Source organism: Thunnus thynnus, chromosome 22, assembly GCF_963924715.1.
Source record: "Thunnus thynnus chromosome 22, fThuThy2.1, whole genome shotgun sequence".
Lineage (NCBI taxonomy): Eukaryota > Metazoa > Chordata > Actinopteri > Scombriformes > Scombridae > Thunnus > Thunnus thynnus.
The window spans coordinates 20,504,902-20,525,386 of NC_089538.1; the positions used below are offsets into that span (position 1 = coordinate 20,504,902).

Genomic DNA, 20,485 nt, shown 5'->3' on the forward strand with positions numbered 1-20,485 from the left:
CTCCCACCAACACGCGAATAGACGGCGTTCTGAAGTTTTAAGAGCCTCGTATTTATGAGCTTCTGCCAATCATACGCCGGCTTATAAAAGCTCTCTCTGTGTGCTGCTTATAAAGTCTAAAAGCACTGCGTGATGTTGCGTAGATATGTCAGGAATGCCACCCTGAACACAAGAGGTCAATCTGCAGTTCACTTGAAGTTTAGAAGCTACAAACGCTGTGTGATTTAGTTTGTTTACAGCGTATAAGACGGGATGTATGAACACAGCCAAGTCGGTTTTCCTGGTGTTTTACAATGATGTACATTTCTGCATGAACAACCTCTTTGTAAACATCTGTCTTCTTCTCTGCTTTATCTGTTTAGTGGCTTGGAACCACTTTTACACACTATACAGTTGAAATCATTCATTCATGAGATTGTTAAGAAACATCTTGGACATGTTGGCATGAAATCCTCTCAATCCTGTTAAAGAAAACAACAAACATCCCACAGGTCAGAGTAACATTATGAATGGAGTCATGTAGAGCGCAGGGCTTCCCCGGGGCTTCTGTCGGTATCACTAGCTCTATTCTTTTAGTGAGAGGTTTGACTCTGGTTGTAGTTAAAGCTGGTTTGAGTCTCTGTTATTAATCAACCAGCAGAGAGGAGGGCCTGGAGGGAACGGTCACACACTGAGTCATCTGTCCCCCTTTAGAAACTCCCCCAAAAATCACACATTTCATCATTAAACACCCAGAATAAACTCTACCGGGATCCTTTTTCTAAATATTTTCCCTCTTTCAAGCTGCCAACTTTTCCTTGATGCAACTCAAAATCTCCACATGACTCACAGCGTTGTTACCTGAGCCTCTTTGTGCTCATCCGCCTCTGTTTCGTCTCTTTGTTTGATTGTTTATCAGTGAAGCTCTTCGCTCTTTTGCAGCAACATGCCTTAAATCGCTCGGTGACCTATTCGCTTTTGTCGACTACATTTTTCCAGCGTGAACAGAGATCCGGGGATATATTTGCAAAGCATTAACTGTAATCTCTCTCTCTCTCTCTCTCTCTCCGTGTGTCCGCAGGGTACCAAGTCTGACGAGCCGTGTGCAGGCCTGGACTGCAGCGGAGGATGCAAGTGCAACCCAGAGAAAGGCAGCAGGGTGAGTCGCAGCTCGCCTGTATGATGCCATCTTGGCTCTCGTTGAATCCTTTTTCACCACTCTTTCCATATTTCTGTCATCCTTAAAAATCACAGCACATCATCACTTTGCACAGTTTTTTCCACAGTAGATCATGAAAGGGCAACGAAATGTGAAGGTTTTATACACACCGGCTCAAAATTGAGCCGATTTAGGTCAATACAGCGACACGATACTGGGTTAACGTTACCCAGAAAGCCACCCAACACTTGTTTTGACCCAGTTTTATTGTTTGTTGGGTTATCTACCCAAACCGAACCTTGTTATAATCTACTCTTTTTAAACTTGCATGTCATGGTTTGTTATTGACACATCATTTTGTGGAAATACCAATAAATTTGTGACAGTTTTAAGCTAAAACTTGAGCTTTATGTGTCCAACTCTGGGTTAAAATAACCATATTTTAGTTTAGTTAAGTTTAACCCAACAGCACTGTAAAAAACAACATTAATACTGGGTCAAAACAACTGGTTTGTACTGGGCAAAGTTGACCCAATATTGCATTGGTGCTGCAATGACCAAAACTTTTTGATTTTTATTGTGAATCAGTGGTTCTGTTTACATAGTTTATTGTAATATTTTAGCTTTGGTTTAGCCTGAAGTCGCCTTTATTTTATAATTGAACACCCAGGTGTTACGAGCTATTAAACATGATGTTTTCATATCCCGACAGCAACTCAATTACCACGTCTTCTTTAAGAAACGATGACCTCAGCGCTCTTTCCATCACACAACTACCCACATCAACACCCGCAGACTATTTCACATATATCAACTCTGTCAGTCTGATGCATGTTTCAACAGTCCTTATCTATAGTCTGCATTGTGATATTTGATTCCCCCAGGCGAGAAATCAGACACACACACACACACACAATAAACAGTGTCTTCAGGCGAGGAACTCATTTTCTTGTCATTGCTGCCATGAAATTAATGTCAACTGCCGTCTGTTAGAAGATGTTGGCAGAGAGAGCGAGACAGCTCGCTCATCGACGGATGGCTGCGGTAAACTCTACGTGCGCGCTTATTTCGTTATGTACAGAAACATTTACAAACACAGCTGTTAACACTTCAGTAGTGACAAACAGAGCAGCTTAGGAGGGAAGTTTTGCAGGTGTTTTATGTCAATACAAACCTGCTGGATCGATATGAATTCCATTGCACTGACTCGTTGATGAAGGGATGAAGGCTGCAAATGTATAAGTGGAAGGATTTCTCTTTACCCTTTCATTATTTTAAGAGGCGTATGTGAAAGTAGTTTGAACTCTCATGAGGGGTTAGACTGAGTTTGTTGTTGTGGCTGATATGTGTCTAAAAAACAAATCAAATAAGAGAAGAATCAGATATATAGGTGACTACACAGCCGCAGTAGTGATATTTATAGTAGCCAAGGAAGTTCTGCTTTAAAATCTGCCTTCAGGAGAAAAAGATTAATTTTCACGCTAAAGATTTCAGTTTTAGCATCTTTTGCCTCTGAAAACACTGAAACAGTGTTTACTTTTTCTAATTCTGGAGACTTTTGGTTATAAAATATAAGCTTAAACCTGCATTAACAGAATATTTGGCCACCTGGAGGTAGCAGAAACAAGTCGTGAACACAACACTGACATATCATCACCTTTTCATTTTCAGTTTCAATTCAGTTTATTTATATAGTCATAAGTCAGGGGGACAGAGAAGCAGAATAACAACAATAATAACAATAACAATAATAACGATAGATATATGACTAGCAATAACAAATAGCTGAAGCAGGACCGCCCCGTGGCGAAGGCTCACAGCCCGGATCCTGGGGTTTCCTGCGGATGAGAAAGTACAAAAAGCTCCGGGGGAAGAAGCCAAGTTAGTGACATGCATTCATGGTACATGAAGACATACAGATGGAGAGGAGGAGGAGGAGAGAGGAGGAATTTATAGGATTGTAGGAAATCCCCATAAGTCCCCATTTTAAATTGATATGTTGAACATGTTAGCAAACAGTTGCTAATTTACACATCTAGCAGTTACAGTGCAGCGTTATCATTCATTTAGAGTCTAATTTAAGTCCAATATTCACTCTCTTTTAGCTCTCTACTAACTCCTGAGGGAAATATCTGGCTCCTCTCTGCTAAATAAGCCAGTGAAGCCACTGTGTTCATCAGCTAGTCGCTAACTGTGTCTGTTTGCTGTTTGGCGTTGAGCAGGTTGTGTACAGTGGGTTTTTAGAGCTTTTTATCTAAAAACAACTTCCTGCCGTGGCTGAAAACAACACTATGAGAGCTCTGAGAGTGAACCGAAACAGTAAATCTGCAGCCGGACAGCTAAACAATGAGCTGAAACTCGATATAAAGTTGTGCTACTATTGATAAAATGACAAAAAAAGTGTAAAAACAAACCCCAGCTGAGATCTCGGCGTGTTCACTTCTGACTAAACCAGACTAACTGTAAGCTGCACACTGTTGCTCGGGTCTCTTTCAGCCTCTATCCAAACAACAATTACTGTCTGACACAGAAGCCTACACTTACTGCCTGCCTACTGTACGCCACTTTAGGTAAATAACATAGCGACGGCCGCCACATTACACCCAAGTACCTGTAGGTAAATGATATAGCTCAGGTAATACCACCTACCTCTGTACAGGCCTCATGCTGGGCCTAAATGACACAGCTGTAGCTATATTACCTTCTTTAACTGTTATTGTTGGGAGCCGTTTAAGTGGTAAGGTGCTTATTTGTCTCTTTTCAGTTTTACTTTTGTACTTACAGGTCGGCTCACTGAGGCGTGTTCTCGATCATGGCTGTTAAGAGCCCTGAAGTTTACGCCAGCGTTTGTGCACGTCAGGGACTCCTGACTGTAAAGGGAGCGATGAGAAATTTGAGAGAAAATAAAGTAGATAATTCTTCCTTTAAAACACAAAAAGTAATTGTGATACTTAGTTTTAGAGCAGAACTACATCCTGTATACAGCCGATATATTAAAAAATGGTTGGCAAGTTTGTAAAAAAGTGGAAACTTGGTGGTCAAGAGAAAATACCTTCGCTGGATTGTTTGAGATGATTTTACTACAGGGAACAATACCCACCAATCAATCAATCAATCAAACTTTATTTATATTGCACCTTTCATACAAGTCAAAGCGCTTTACATGTGATTGACAAACGCACATGATGGTAATATGGATTAGGAGACTAAAGCACAAGATACAAGTAAAATACCAAAAATTTACTGTAGTTTTGTGTAACTAGAACTACACAAAATATATAGATTACAATAAATTAGTAAGTTAATAAAAATATGTATAATTTAAATTATAAGACACTATATAAAAGCCAGGTTTTTAGTCTACATTTAAAAATATCAGTATTTTCAGTTCCTCTCGTAATTATCATTGAACTCATATGTAACGAGTCTTTTTAGTATCTATTAATCTTAGATCATCTGAAATCTCTTGTACACCTGTGTCGTCTTTGTGACAGGTGCGTTGGTGGAGTAGCCACGTACTAAAAAGAGGAAATGACACCCGCACACTGTCTTAGTAATAAAGGTATTTCAATAAAATGCCTTTATTGAGCAAGTGAAGACAGTGATACTTACTTTTTTGTAAGTATCTATAAATCTGACAGTTATCTCTGAAATAAAAGTTAATTGTTTGGTCACAACATAGTGATATATGAACACAGCTTTCTTCCGACATCAGTTTAAAACTCTAAATGTTCAGTTGACAATGATATAAAACAGTGAAAAGCAGCAAATAATAATATTTGAAAAGCTGGAGCGTTGACTTAAATATCTGATTGATTAAGTCAGTTTACTTTCTGTCAATCAAATCAGAGGTTCAGCTCTATTTAACTGGTGAGCTAAACGCAATTATGCTTAAACAAGCAGAATTGAGACACTGGGATTTCTTAGACACTTCTGCATTGTCTCTTTTCTCTGTCAACATACTTTAGATAATTAAAGAAAAAAAAAATTCTTCCATTTTGAAGTGAGTAAAAGTTTCCTGGGATCACTGCAAATCTTGATCACACACACACACACGCTGGATAGAAGAAAAAAAAAGCCAGACGTGACACGCTCTAAAACATTCTCCTCTAATTATCTCTCTGTACGTTGAGTTTGCTTTGGACCAGAATCAATCGTTGAGTCAGTTTCACCTGCGCGACTTGCGAGAGGAGGATGTTCACTATTGAAACGTCTCCTGCAAATAAAGGATGATCGTGTAGGAGCTGTGTCTGCATGAAACTTTTGGCACCTCGCGCAGGAAAAATAACAACGTAATGAGATGAAGACAGATCAACGGAGTATAAATGCCATCTTGTGTGATTTTCGGTGATGCTCTGTTGATCCCTGAGGGCTGAACTTTTGTCATTTTTGCCGTTGCCTGTCAGAGCTTAGGATCATCTGGTTTAAAGTTCAACTCTTGAAGAGATCAATCATTGGATGGGATGGTCACAGAAAGAGTATAGACGGTGCAATGCAGGTGCAACTTGCTGTTTCTGTGCAGATATTTTACTCAAAGACAAGTAAATGCAAAACAAAATGTTACAATGTTATAGAAGGTTCATATCTACTGAGTTAGTTTTTAGATTATATATATATATTAATAATATTTCCTGTGCAAAAGGGAATGCACAGAATTCAGACCAGATTGTGTTAAATAATATTGATGAAATATCAATAACAATATTGATGATTGATGAAATGAAGACACAACAAATTAAAGTTAAAGGTGCAGCCAGTTATCTTATCTTAGCTTTCATTTTCTAACTTTTCCTTGATTAAAACAATCTAACTTAAAGTCTGTGTTTCTGGCCCTTTAAACTATGAGTTATGAGTTAGTTTTTAGAAAGGAAAACACAGAAAATTGCTAGATATAATATTTTCCGTGTAAAAGGGAATAAAAGGAGTAAATGTGCAGAATTCAAAGTTAAAGGTGCAGCCAGTTAGCTTAGCTTAGCTTTCATTATCTAACTTCTTTATTAAATCAATCTAGCGTAAAGTGTGGACCACAAACACAGACTTTAAGATAACATGTTTTAATCAAGGAAATGTTAGAAAATGAAAGCGCAATGTAAACTTTTGAATAAAAAGTTGCAAAAGCTGAACTCTGTGATGGGAATATATAAGTGAAACTAATTAAATTGTCAAAAAAATACACTAAAAATCGACTTGACTGCATCAACAATAATAAATGTAACTGGTTATTTCCAGTGTACAGTCAATTATGAGCCAATTAGCCAACAAACTTCAATTTTCCATTCCTATCAATCATATTTAATTGTAGTTTCACCAGCTTGCTTTGCAGCAGATTTCATAAAGATAGTCTATATCAATATATCAGTTTTTGACAAGAAAAAAGAAGTACACATTTTAATTACCAACAACTGTGCCAATAACTCTTCGGGGCATCACAAACTAGAACACCGTGTTACGTATTGAGGCGGAGGGCAGACTTGGCAAGGCATAAAAAAATAGAAGCTGCCAAACCAATAAATGTGACACAACCATAATAGTGGGAGTAACAAACAACGCCTCATGTCAATTTTATGTTCCTGAACAGGATAAAGAGGCTTGTAACAACTAGATTGACAAGGCTTCTCTCATCATCTGTAGCTCTAAATCTGTCGCTGATGCCTGGAGGAGGAAGACCCCGTTCCCCCAACACAAACACACCAGAGACACAATCCAGACGCTGTGTGTTGGCTTTAGTTGGTTTTCAATAGCCAAAGGGTTTCATTTTCTCTTAAAGTCCTGAGATTCTGTCTTAAGGTCTGTGTTCACATGTGTGTGTGTGTGTGTGTGTAAAGCTTTACTTAAGTCTTTCTTGGCTTAGATATATGTGTCATATTGAATCCATTAGGTCCAATAACATCCGCTCCCACTGGGTGAACTCCAAAGGTCAAAGGGCAGTATTAGGGATGACAGGCAGGATAGTGTGTGTGTGTCTGTGTGTGTGTGTGGAGCTTTTCAAGTTGCAAAGAGGTCAGGAAGTGTGTGCTTCATTTAATTTCGTCGGACTCCGTCTGTGTCAATCAGAAACAGAGAGAGGACTTCCTAGTTTTGTCAAGTTGCCAGCGGGATCAGCTCAACATTTTCTGTGTCATGCTGCAGTAATCAAACTGTTTCTGCAGTGATTACATCTTCAATCCAGGAGTTAACATCGTAAGTGAGGGTCTTACTAAAGAAAACATTATTGGGTCCCCCCCTCTTATATAAGACAAAATAAATTTGTCAGCAGTCAGAGATGCACCATCATAGCTTTCCCTTTAATACCTTTGGTTATATTAGACCATTGTGGGAAATGTTTCTAGACGTAGGTGAGAATTTAAAGTGTTAAATTAACTCAAAATAAACTCAAAATAAAGATTTCCTGATGTTTGCTGCTGTATTTCAGTATTTAAAGGACATTTTGAGTGATTTGGAGGGTCAGTCATGGTGCAACTTGTCTTTACAGATTTCAACGCAGGATTAAATTTTTAAAAATGCTCTTTGCTATAAGCTAAGCTAACCAAAAATGCTGGTTTAATTTAACCAGGCAATCTGCAAAAACACAACCAGAGCTGCATTTTTGATTAATCGTTTCATATCTATAAAATATCAGAAAATTATTTTTACTATTACAATCTTTCTGAGCTCAAGGTGACGTCCTGAAATTGCTCTAAATGCTATCTTTATAATATAAAACAGTGCAAAAAGATGCCAGAAGCAGCAAATGTCTGGTATTTTTACTTGATAAATGCCTCAAACAGTAAAGTAATTATTGAAATTGTTCATTTTCTATTGATTCACTAACCAGTTAATTGATTAATTATTTGAACACAGTGTAATAAATGAAGAAACACTGTGATTGGCTGAAAAAGGCGTCCGCTCCAGCAAATAGTGAAATGTTGAGATGAAGCTGGTAGCAGAAGAATCAGGATGTGTGTGTGTGTGTGAGAGAGAGAGACAAAGCAAGAAACACACACCCAGACAACAAAGGGGAAGCAGGAATAAAGGATGAATAGAGAGGAAAAGAGAGAGTGGAGCGACGCCCCCTTTTCAAAATGAGATGAGGGTAAAGTGATAGTGGATGTGTGTCTCGGTGGGATGGGAAGATAAGAAACGAGGGATGAAACCCCTCAACAGGGCCTCTCGATGAAAGACTGCATCTCTCCATCACTGAATTCCTTTACTTTAATCCTGAAGCAGGTAGAGAGAGAAAAAAAAAAAGACAAGGAAGAAACAGTCGCAGAGGGAGAGAAAGAATGTAAAGAAAGGTTAACAGAAACCCTTTTATGTCAAACCAGATGAAAAAGATAAAGACAAATTGACCACTTTTTTATTCAGTTAAAGTCCCTAAACAATAAAGAAAATGGAAGAAATGCTTGACTGCAGTATGTTGTTTTGCTCATAAAGAGATGAACAATTGAGTCGCTAGAGAACAAAGAAGAGTCGGAGACTAAATAGAGTGATATCATTGTGATTGAAGAAAGAAAAAGTCAAGATAAAACAGACTGAATTAGATTTTGGAGTGTTTTTTCCTACTTTGTCTTTAATTTTCATTAATTTATGGAAACATGTTAAAGATCTGACATCATGCTTGCTTTGATTTTAGTTTAGTGATGACTCATCGAATCCATCTATAGTGTGTTTACAGCTGCACGACTTCAATGATAATGTCACTTTGACCCCCTTTACACCTTGAATTAAAATGCAAAATTTTGGGTGATCGGATTGTAATCAAATAGAGTTTGACCACATGAAACTACAGGTGTAAATGCACCGAAGATGCACTGAGGACAGATTGTGATCCGATCGGCTAAACCACCTCCAGAGGTTGTCAGGGACACATTGTGACCACATTGAACACAATTGTAAATGCAATTGCATCGCATATAACAACTAAGTGGGTGGAAATACGTAATTAACTGTTCCAAACCAGAGAGGTAGCAGCCATTAGCCAGTTAGCGAGCTAGCAAGAAAGCAGCAGCAAAGCTATGGATATTCAAGAGACTAATGGAGACCAAATGTCTGCTTCTGATTTGATCCAATTAAAGTATACAAATGAAACTTGGCGATTCATATCGCAATGAGCATTGGTTAACCAAATGCTGGAGAACAGCTACAACCACTCTGGCTGCAATGTCAACGAAACGTTTAACACATGAAACTGACATACAGAAAAACCAAGGACAATAACAAGAAAAGTGGCAGGGGCAGAGTAACTTGTCCCTTTTTTAATGAAGTGGGTGCAGTGATGGGTGATCGACCCATGTTTAGCCCTGGTAAAGGAGACGAGGAGGGTGTGACGTTCGGTTGTTTGAGCTGGACGGAGGATCGGATCTCAATGTGGACACTGGAGACACATATTAATACCAGGTGTAAATGTAATCAGGTTAAATCATATGTAGATACGATCTGGATACGAGACTCATTTTAATGGAAGGTGTGAAGGGTCTCTGACAGCAATCGAAGAAGACGTGATGTTCACAGAAGTACAATCAAAGGCTGTCTGGAAAACAGGAAAAACACGAACACAGTTTCAAAAACAGTCACCAGGAATGATACTTTTTTTATTATTATTATTATTTGTTGATTCATTTAATTTAAATTCTAAAGAAGAGGGACAATGGGAAAAAACTACAAGTTCTCCAACCTAAAAAGTGCCTTCCAATAAAGCCTGTATGCATGTTTTACCAATCAGTCCCTATTGGTAGGACAAAAATACACCAACATGTTTGTTTGTCAGGTTTATAAAAATCTGAGGGCTGCAACAAGATTATTTTCTTTCAGTTATATTCTCAATGAATCGATCAGTCTATAAAATATCATATATGTCTGTCACTGCTTCCCAAAGCCCAAGATGACGTCTTTGAAGGTCTTCTTTTGTCCACAACACCAAAGATAATCAGTTTAGTATCACTGAAGCTTTTGAGAAGCTGGAATCAGAAAATGTGGACATTATTTCTTTAAAAGAATGACTCAAAACACACACTAGTGAGGTGCTGGCTCTGTTGGAGTTATAAACGTGCAGCTTTTCCACTTTTTTAATGTTTTTCTAGTTTACCAGAACCACAAAGCGTGTTAATAAAGTGAGCACAACCTCTTTTCGGACTCTATGCACCTGTGAGTTTATGACGTGCGAGAGCTCAGTCGAAATTGTTTCTTCTTTAGACGACTAAAACTATTCGGTTAAGTGTTATGAAGATGTTATGATTTAAAGAAGCGGGGGGGATGAAAGACTTATCTATATATTTTTTTTTTTTTGCAAACACACACAATCGCACATAGATAGGCTCGGATCGCGCGCTGATAATCTGCGCTGGCAGTCGCGCGACCCTGCGATAAGCATGAATGACGACTTTGATCTTTGTCTCTCTCTTCCTTATCTTTCAATATATCTTTCCAGCCTCTCTCTCTCTCTCTCTCTCTCTCTCTCTCTCTCTCTCTGTCTCTCTCTCTCTCTCTATCTCTCTCTCTGCATGCGTTCTCTAATGTGTTGTGTTTGTGATTATTAAGCTCGTCTGGGTTTCGCTGAGTTAGCGCTCCTATGTATGGGTGTGTATTTTAGGGGTATATGCATATGTTACTGTTATATATGTGTGTGTGTGTGTGTGTGTGTGTGACATGTATGACAATGTACCTACAGACCAGACTAATGTACAGGACTTTCTTATCAGTAGTGTCCTGTCATCCAAACATTTCTCTCCCCACACACACAGCAGTGCTGGGCCCCTGTATGGCATTTTATCTATCTCTGTCCCTTTGAGGTAGTCTAAAAATGGTGGTGGGCTTTGTTTAGGCTTCGTCTTAACCCACATACACTTGTAAAATGGCGGTAGAGCAGCCATTTTACACCGCTTATTGTCCGAAAACGGCTCGACAAACAAAAAAACGCATCTTTCGGTTCGAGCTGAAACGATGGAAGGTTGTGGTTTTTAGCTTTGAACTTCTCTCTCTCTCTCTCTTTCTCTTTTAAACACACCTGACACTCACTCATTGTCGGCTCATCCCCTTCACCATACATAGCGTTTAGTCTGAGAGAGGTCAAAGGTCACAGCCAACACAAAGGCCAGAGTAGACAAGAAGGTCAGGGGCACCAAGTGTGCGTGTGTGTGTTGTTGTCTTCAAGGTCTTCTATCAGCCTTCCTTCCATCTGTCCTTTCTCGTTACACTCAGTGTCTTTCACCTATTTGGATGCTTGGATCTTGTGTTTTATACTATTATCTCATTTAAAGGTAAAACAACAAAGACAGAAACAAACAAAAAGCAAGTAAAAGCGAAACCAAACAGCAGAAAGAGTTAATTCACAGTGTCCCTGAAGTTGTTTCCAGTTAAATCTTAAAGTTTTTTCCAGTTTTAAGTAAAACTGGAGCAAAGCACATGACAGGAGAAGACATTCATATTAAAGGTGAACCTTCTGTAGGTGCATCAGTTTCTAATGCACTCTACTGCCCCCTTATGGCTCCTCCAGGAACTTCAGTGAGTTGGAGAAACCTCTCTAGAGTTTATGGGTTATGTGGTGCATGTCCCAAACAAATAATATCTGATGCTTTTTTTAAAAAAACCTGCAGCTAACTGTCATTTAGTTTCAGTTTATTTAATCTCTGTTCTGATGGTTTTTAACAGGACAGATTTGAACAGAGATGCTGCTTTTCTCATCAGACTCTGCACAGATGGAAAGATGCAGTTAGTGACACTTTATAGTGAACTCGTAATAACCCGCATGCCAGGAGAACACAGCAAGATGTTCTTACACACCTGAGGTTTAATTACAAGGTGCAATGAAGGGCAAGTTCTTTCACCCTTTTAAATACTTAACTATTATTATATTGCATGAAACATGATCCATACGTTAAGACAGTTTATTTCAAAGAGATTTGAATTTTGAAGTGCTGCAGAAGCTTATAGAAATGCACCAAGAAGATTCGGTGACATTCTTACTCATCTATTCTTAATTACAGCCTTAAAAGAATGAGAGTAAAAGGATAAAAGTAAATTAAATGGAAAACATGCCAGAGGGGAAGCTCCTCTGTTGTCGTTTCTGCACGGAGCAGGAATTAGATACCTTCTGGGTGATCTAATGGGCAAACATGTGCAGGAATGCGCAAAACTGGTTATTACTGATTTTATAGGCTCTTGTGATTTGATGTGATGATGATGGCACAACTGTTTATGACATTTCCACTCACACACACACACACACACACACATATATACACACACACTGTTAACACAAATCCAAACTATCATTTATGACATTTTCTTTTCAGCACAGTCGCCCTGCCCTGCTCATTACTGCACTCAGCAAAACTCAGTGAAACACTGTTAAACATGTAGACGCTCATCACCTCACAAACAAAAATACTTTGGACTGTGCAGTTATGTTTATATGTGTGTATGTGTGTGTGTGTGTGGTATGTCTACGTGTGTGTGCATCGGCAGCTGGTAATATATGATGTCAGTTATGTACAATACATCATCACTTCTAAATATGACCTGTGCTAACACGTATCAAACTGTTAAAACAGCATTTCATGTACAATTAAGTAGACAAAAGAAACAAACAGATAATATGAAAAAAAAAACATATTTTAAATCCCTTTAAAACTTTCTCAATGTTCAGTTGAGGCAAGATTTGAGGGTAAAAAATTAAATAGAAGTAGAAGTTTAGTTTCCATTCAGCTCTTTTTATTCAGCTGTGAGGTCAATTACATGCAAATACATACAGTAAATAATCTTGTTACAGTCGACTTTCAGAAGCTGATTTCTTAAACATATAAACGAGAAACCAGTTTTCATTAAACATAGTAGGAAATACCAGAAACATGGATTTCCTCAGCTTGATTGAAAAGACCATTCAAAGACAATTTTGTCCAGCTTGAGACAGACGTTACTCTTGAGCTCATATTTAAACCAAAATGAGGCAATAGTGGTTCCTATAAGCCTATAACCATGTGACAAACAACATGCACATCATATCCCATCATAATAGTAGCATTTCAACCAGAAGAGATGAATATGTTGGCGAAAAGTGGAAGAGGAAGACAATGACGACTTTGTGTTAGTTTAGCTTTATTTTTCTGTTTTCTGATTTAAACACTTAAAGAACACCATTGTTCATGATAAAAGTAGACATAGAAATGAACAAAACAATAAAAGAAAGTAGTTTTTGGTTCCTCCTGCAAGTTGCGGTGCTTGTTAAGATGCTCTCAGCCTCCTACGAGTGTTTAGGAGTCACTCGTTAATCTACGATTAGAGCGTCTTGGGAAACACCTCATGAGCTTAAGAAGGTTTGTTAGCCTTCAGATTCTTTTGGAAACGGGGCTCTGGTTTGTTAAGTGCTTTTAAATGCACTAATTAACTGCCACTATACAGTAAAGTTGGTAGTTAAATAACCAGTGGCAGCAGGCTCTGTGGAAGAGGACCCTTCATAGATATAAAGGGCTCATTCTAAGATAATGAAAATACAACAATTCTCATTTTCATGATGAGATGATACACTAAATAAAACATACTTATGAATATTTTATTCCATTTCTGCCAATAGATCCATCTAAATCTTACACACTGGTCCTTTAAAAGGTCACATAATGACACCTGAGCAAGTTCCCCTCCCTGACAAAGGTCATGGGATACGGCCGAAAGCTTTCCAAAAAGCAAAGTAAGTGAACTTTGAGTGTAGAATATGTTATCACGTCTATGCGTTCAGGTCGAGAACGAACCCCCATGCTCGAAAAACTTAGACAGGAATTTCAGGAGTGTTACTTATTTTTGTCTTTTGATCTCAACCCTCAGCGCATGAATGTAGTCGGCGGGGCGTCACCTGCAGTTTGGGTGGGTGTCAGATTGTATCAGGAGGGCGGAAAAAAAAAAAAAGTTAGGTGGCTCAGCTGTCTGCTGTGTTTCCTAACGGCGGAGTCTAGTTTTGAAGGAGCAGAGAAAACGGAGATAAGTAGAGGAGAAGAGTCCCACGCCGCTGATTCACACACACGCACACAGATACAGAAAATATGCACATTAGCAGAGTATTAACAAACTCCGCAGGAATCTCAATCCCGACCTAACTAAACACAGCTGGATCGAGCTCGTCCTCACACAGATGCACATTTTCAGTTCTTTTGTCATGCAGACAGTGATCACAACTCTCTCCGTCTGATAAACAAAGAGAGGTGAAGCTGAAGGGAAACCAGGATGTTCACGTTTATAACTTCCTGTCATAAACACATTTTTTTCTACGTCTCTGATTAATCAGATCTAAAACAACACAGCCTGGTGTCGTCTTTTACATTCTTGGCTGTTGCTGGCGCTGTTGACGCACTCCCAACGTCGTTTGGTAATGGAAGTTGGAGTCATACTGGTTTCCGACAGTCGATATCGGATACTGAACTTTTAAGAATGAGGTTTTTTGTTTGGTTTTTTGAGTTCATTCAGACTTTTTCTGTGTCAAAAATGTTGTATTTAAAGCTTCTAAAACATATTTTGGGGCATCGTAGGACAATAAAACTGTCTGAAACCAGACTAAAGAAAAGTACTTATTGAGGAAACTGAAGTCTAAGGCCGAAACTAAGGATTATATTATTATTATCGATTAATCTGCCAAATATTTTCTCAATTAATCGATTAGTTATGTGGTCTATAAAGTGACATAAAATAGTGAAAAATGCTCATAATGGTGTCTTTGAATCCTCAACCAGGAGACGTTTGAACCAGCAAATGTTTGATATTGTATTGGCTGATTACAGATTTACATTTCAATTAATTTACATTTAGGTTAATAAATAGAAAAAGTATTTACGTCTCTTTTTTCCTTGTAGAAACTAAAACAAAGTTAATAAATTGAATACAAAAATTCAAATAATTAAAACATTTCACAGACTTTAATTTTTATATCTGGTCAAATGTTTCTGGGGGGTTTCAAGGAAGTTATGACCTCGATATTTTAAAATCTTGGCTATAGCTGCAAAAGTAAAACTTTGCAGGTTTAACAGGATTTTGTAGATGCATCTGCTTTTGTAGAGCAAATGAAGAGAAGCTTACAGCATCACTTGTGAGATTATGTTATCAGAAACTACGCAGGCGTCTCCATATCTTCCCCGCTGTCTCGACGCCATATGCTCTTACTTTTCCTAATGAAATAATGTGATACATTCATTACTTGCAATTTTTTTTTTCTCCCCGACACCCCTATCATCTCTTCCCTCCATATGGGATGCATCTTTCAACACTCTCTACAGTATCTCCTTCGCTGCTCCCCCTCTTTTTTTTTTGTTATTCCTGTAAGTGATGCAATCGTCCCACCTCTATGGTTCCTCCCCAAAACAAAATGTAGCACGGCAAAGAAAAAAATATTGTCTGAATCTCAAAATCAAGATGAAATGTAGAGTTTTTAAATTTATAGATGTATAGATTAACTGCAGCTTTTATTTATTGGTGTCAATCAAAGACACTTTTATCACTTTTCATGCCCACTTTATCTCAGCATGACCCAATACGAGCCAAACAACTCCTAATTAAGCATAGTAATTCATTTTTTAGCAAACATCTGCACCTCCTTTACCTCAACAGTCACATCTGTATGGTGATTTTAAAGGTTCGTCAGCATTTAAACTGGCCATACATGCCAATTACATCTGTACTCTCAGGTTGTTGTCACCTCAGGCTAATTTTTATGGACATGCAAGCTTGTTTTAGCCCAATTACACCATTTAAGTAACATTTCTAGGACTGAGCATCTTCTGGTGATAAGCGAAGGCTCTTAGTTGGAGAAAGAAGTCTGTCGAGTCTCGTAATATCCTGCATTCAAATAACAAAAAGATAAATGCAAAAACAACCAACCGGAAAGTATTCTATTTTTCTAGCTTCTTCCACCTCCTGCTCGGCAGCTGAGAAAACACCATAACTTTATGACATCATCACCGTGGGACAGCAGGGGCACTGTCCGCTAATGGGGTTTTTATTGGAGTGGAAAGCACCTGGATGAAAAGAGAGAACAGGTTGTTTGTTTAATGGCGGCCATCACCACAAACAGATGAGTCAGAGGTGGAGAGGAGGGGTGGGAATGAGGCAGGAAAAACACACACAGTCTGTGGAAGAAAGAAAAGAGGAGAAAGAGAGTGTACATGTGCACGTAGTGGTCAGATTTATTGTGTATTGATAACTATGACTGATCTGGATTTCAGTGGAATCTAAAACCAGTGAAACCAAGGAGGAAAAAACAGAAGGACACAGTGGATATTTAGGAACCTATGGCGGTATATGACACTCGTCAAAACACATTTAAGTTGATTTTTGGGGGCGTTTTTGCTTTATTGGACAGTTAACAGTACAGAGATGGACAGAAGACAAATTTCAGTCACAGTACATGGTTGCTGCATGGATGGTAAAGCCCCCTGAGGCAAATTTGTGATATTGGTTTATGTAGATTTTTAAAAATTGCCTTTACTTTAAGGTGATCCATATAAGTACTTAGTATACAGGGGAACAGATCTCAGTAGGTCTGCTCATTACCAATTAATCTGTATGTCTATAAAATGTCAGAAAATAGAAATAGTCTCCTTTTGTTGAATCAACAGTCCAAATTTCAGTTCTTTCTCTCTTCCTATTGGCTTGCAGACATGAGGTCCCTTCTTGTTTCTTCATGTGGCAACTGGTATGAAAACAAGACAGCTGAAGGCTTCAGGCGTTTGCATCAGACTTGCCAAAAAAAATCCAAAAATCTCACATAATAACAGGTGACCAATAAACGAGCTAGACAAAATGTAAAAATTCAGGATAGTGCAGAAAGACAATTAAGTACAGATGTACGTGAGTATCTGAGACATATTCCATCTTAAAAGCCCGCATCCTGAAGTAAAGTGGCCCTCTCTCTCTCGTTCTCTCTCCCCACCGTGTCTGTGGTTGCTTTGTGATCACTCATCCTGAGCAGGACAAACATGTCTGAGATAAACAAAGGTGTTTGGGTTCGCGGTCTGATCGCTAGAGCGGATAGGAGGGAAAAAAGACGACACAACCTAAACATTCCCATCTAGAGAGGATTCCCTTCTTTATCTTCTGTGTGTGTGTGTGTGTGTGTGTGTGTAGATGGGTGTGTGTGTGTGTGTGTAGATGGGTGTGTGTGTGTGGGTGTAGATGGGTGTGGGAGCTTGCTGACTTTTTCTTTAGTGTTTTCAGTTGTGTCATTTTGTGTTCAAGAGCATCAAAAGTCCCGTTCTTTGAGCACATTTTGTAGCCATCGCTCGGCCTTTTTTTTGTCGAGGGCGTTTGAGGTTCTGCCGATTCATGCCTGTGTGTGCATGTGGCTCAAGCTGTAATTGGTTTATCAGACTGCCCCGCTGATTAAACTTGCACCCAAAGACCCAACACACCCATTCGCCAACCCCCCCCCTCCTACACCCCTTCCCCCCGTAAACGTTGTTCCCATCACCGTCCCGCAGTGAGCATGCGGTGTGACAGTTGAAATCTTCTCCCTAGCACACCCGGCCCTCAGAACAATACGTCCCGCTAAACCCTCCGAGGGCCTGAGGGCGTGTGCACGTCCGCGTTTGCATGCGCGTGCGTTCGACGACAACACACACACACATGCCGGTTTTCACGCACACATGGCGGCGAGAATCTGTCTGTCCAAGCACTCTCCTCTATCAGGAAGTGAGGTAGGCCTGATGGGAGCAGTAAGTCCAGAGAGCTTAGTGGCCCAGAATAGGCTCCATTGTGCCCTTTGTGGTGGAGGGGATTTGGGCCTACAAACTGACCAGTCTGCTGGAAGGTGATGAGGGTGGAAGGTCTGGAAGAGCCGGGTGGAGATCCGACGCTCTGGCATGAAAACAGACAGAGATGCCAACTGGCGAGGGCATCTGTGGTGAGATGGTGTTGGGACTCGGGGAGACACTGGCAGGAAGAGACTGATCTCTGATAAAAACTTGTCCTGATGTGTATAAAAAGAAATGCACATTATTTTCATCATGTCTGCAAATTAGATCACATGAGCAATATGTATTTTTAAGAACCAAAGTATGCCAAATAGCATAATCTAGCCCTAACCGAAATATTAAACCCCCTCCCAAAAAAAAATTATAGGAGTGACACTAAATATTAAGGGTCTTTAAACTTCCATTAACTGATTTTTTGGCCACTTGGGGGCAGCAGAAACCAATTATGAATGCAACACTGACATATCATCACCTTTCAAGTTGATGTGTTGAACTGGTCAGCAAACAGTTGTTTATTTACAGCAGTTACAGAGCAACATTATCATTCATTTTAGAGTTTCTGTCCACCTGGTGAATGTAAGTCCAATATTCACTCTTTTTTTTAGCTCTCTACCAACTCCTGAGGGAAATATCTCGCTCTTTAGTTGCTAAATGCTCCACTATGTTCACCAGCTAGTCTACAGCTAACTGTGTCTGTTTGCCATTTGGTGCTGAGCAGGTAGTGTACAGTGGGGTTTTTAGTGCGTTTTCTCTGAAAACAGCTGCCTGCTGCAGCCAAAAATGACACTATGAAAGCACTGAGAATGAACCAAAACAGTGAAGTTGCAGCCAGACAGCTAAACAATGAGCTGAAAACTCAAATACAGAGGTACATTGACAACCTGGGTGGAAGATTGCCACCTAGTGGTCATTTTCAGAGCAGCCTCATCGTCCAACCTAAATTTACTGAGTTTCTAAATCGTGTGATTGTCATTTAACAGAGCTCTCATTTGATCTTTATTGGTATTCTGTGTTTTTCCCCTTTTTTTGTTCCCTTTCATCCCTTCCCTTTTATCTCTACTCTCCCCTCTTCCCTCTTCGCTCTCTGTGATCTTCTTCTCCACTGCATTTTTTAATTCCATGCCATGTTTGGGAATAAACAGAAACCCTCGGAAACACACTCACTCACTTCCTCTTTCAAAAACTCAAAGACACTCACTTCCAGCTGATCCTCAAAGAGACTCTCTACAGACTGAATTTAAGTTGCCACTAAAATTTAATAGCTTTTCAAAAGTTTGGAACAGTCTTTTATTTGCATGCATGTTTTGTATTTGTTAAATTTGTCTTTCTTTTAGGATGCTGGTCATCAACATCTGTACACTTGTAGATGTAAATATGAGCATGATTTGGCAGGTCAACTATGATTAGGGCAAAGAAACCATCTTTTCACCTTAACTAACACTTCAACTCTCACCTCCTACATAAAAAAGCAGACAGAATACCCAGCAGTCTCTGAAAGTGACCCATGTGACCTGAAAAATAGATACTAGACAGACGTTGCCTTTTGAGGAGATGACCCTGAGAGACCTGAGCAGGTTCCAGAAGGATTTTCAGACATTACTAAACAGTTAATAGGGGGGTTTGGCACTTTTACTGTGATTACAACTGAGGTGAAGACAGGTTAGAGGCAGATAGAAGGTAGAGGGAGGCAGAATGGTGAAAGAGAAAGAGGACAGGAACAATACAGGAGACAAAAGTCATGGTGACAAAGTTGAAAAAGAAAGAGTGATGGAGAAAATGAGCCAGAGGGAAGGTGAGGCGTGAGAGAAAGTGGCTCTCTGTGGGACCTCTGCATATTTTCCCTGGGTGAAACCAGGTGTGAGTGCGAGCTGTGAGCCAGACAGCTCCAGCAAGCCGCCTTTACCTGGCACAGCCCTGTCATTACACCGCCTGCCCCGAGGCCGCGGGCTGGAAGCAGAGCTGCAACCTCGACCAGACGCACAGTGTGGTCAAGGCTAATCCAGGATCATTGTCACTTCTAAAAGCCAAGTGCAGTAAACGAAAAGGAATTTAATCTCAATGACATCACTGCAGTCAGAGACTTTATGTTAAAGGTTATGGCTGGTGATTTCTCAACAAATCTCATATGCAGAGCCAAACCAGTAATGTATGTGTATCCAAAGCCTGATATATCTTATTCCTCTGTGCTGTAGACCTCCGAAACTATTAAAAACATGCCATGACATGTTCCTTCATTATGGAGATTAAGGTAATGGAAGTTTGTTTAGAAAGACTCCAAAGAGCAGTCACATTTTCAGTCTCTGGAGAGCAGTTCTGTGTAAGTCAGACGTCACTGAGCGTTAGTTGTACTGCATATCACAACCTCTTGAGAAATGAACAATGTAGTATCTTCTTGCATGCCCTTTACCCTAACTGGTTGACTGTGAACTCAATGGAATAGCTCAACATTTTGGGAAACATCAGTAAATTGATACCACTCTCATGTCTGTGCAACATATATGAAGCAACAGCTTCATATTTCTTTATGCTTAGCTTAGATTAGCATAAGGACTGGAAACAGGGGGAAACAGCTGGCCTGGCTCTATCTGAAGGTGACAAAATCCACCTATACCATCACCATTTAATAATATTATCATGTGTT

The 20,485-nt window shown here is 39.4% G+C and overlaps 1 protein-coding gene across 4 annotated transcripts in view; it reads left to right on the forward strand.

Annotated features, from left to right (window-relative positions):
* Nucleotides 1-20,485, forward strand: part of col4a6 (collagen, type IV, alpha 6) — a 133,564-nt gene that overhangs the window by 70,185 nt on the left and 42,894 nt on the right. For all 4 annotated transcript variants that reach the window (XM_067580945.1, XM_067580944.1, XM_067580947.1 and 1 more), the window contains exon 4: nucleotides 1,061-1,138. In XM_067580945.1, the coding sequence (XP_067437046.1) occupies nucleotides 1,061-1,138 (78 nt within the window). The remainder of the gene's footprint in view (nucleotides 1-1,060; nucleotides 1,139-20,485) is intronic.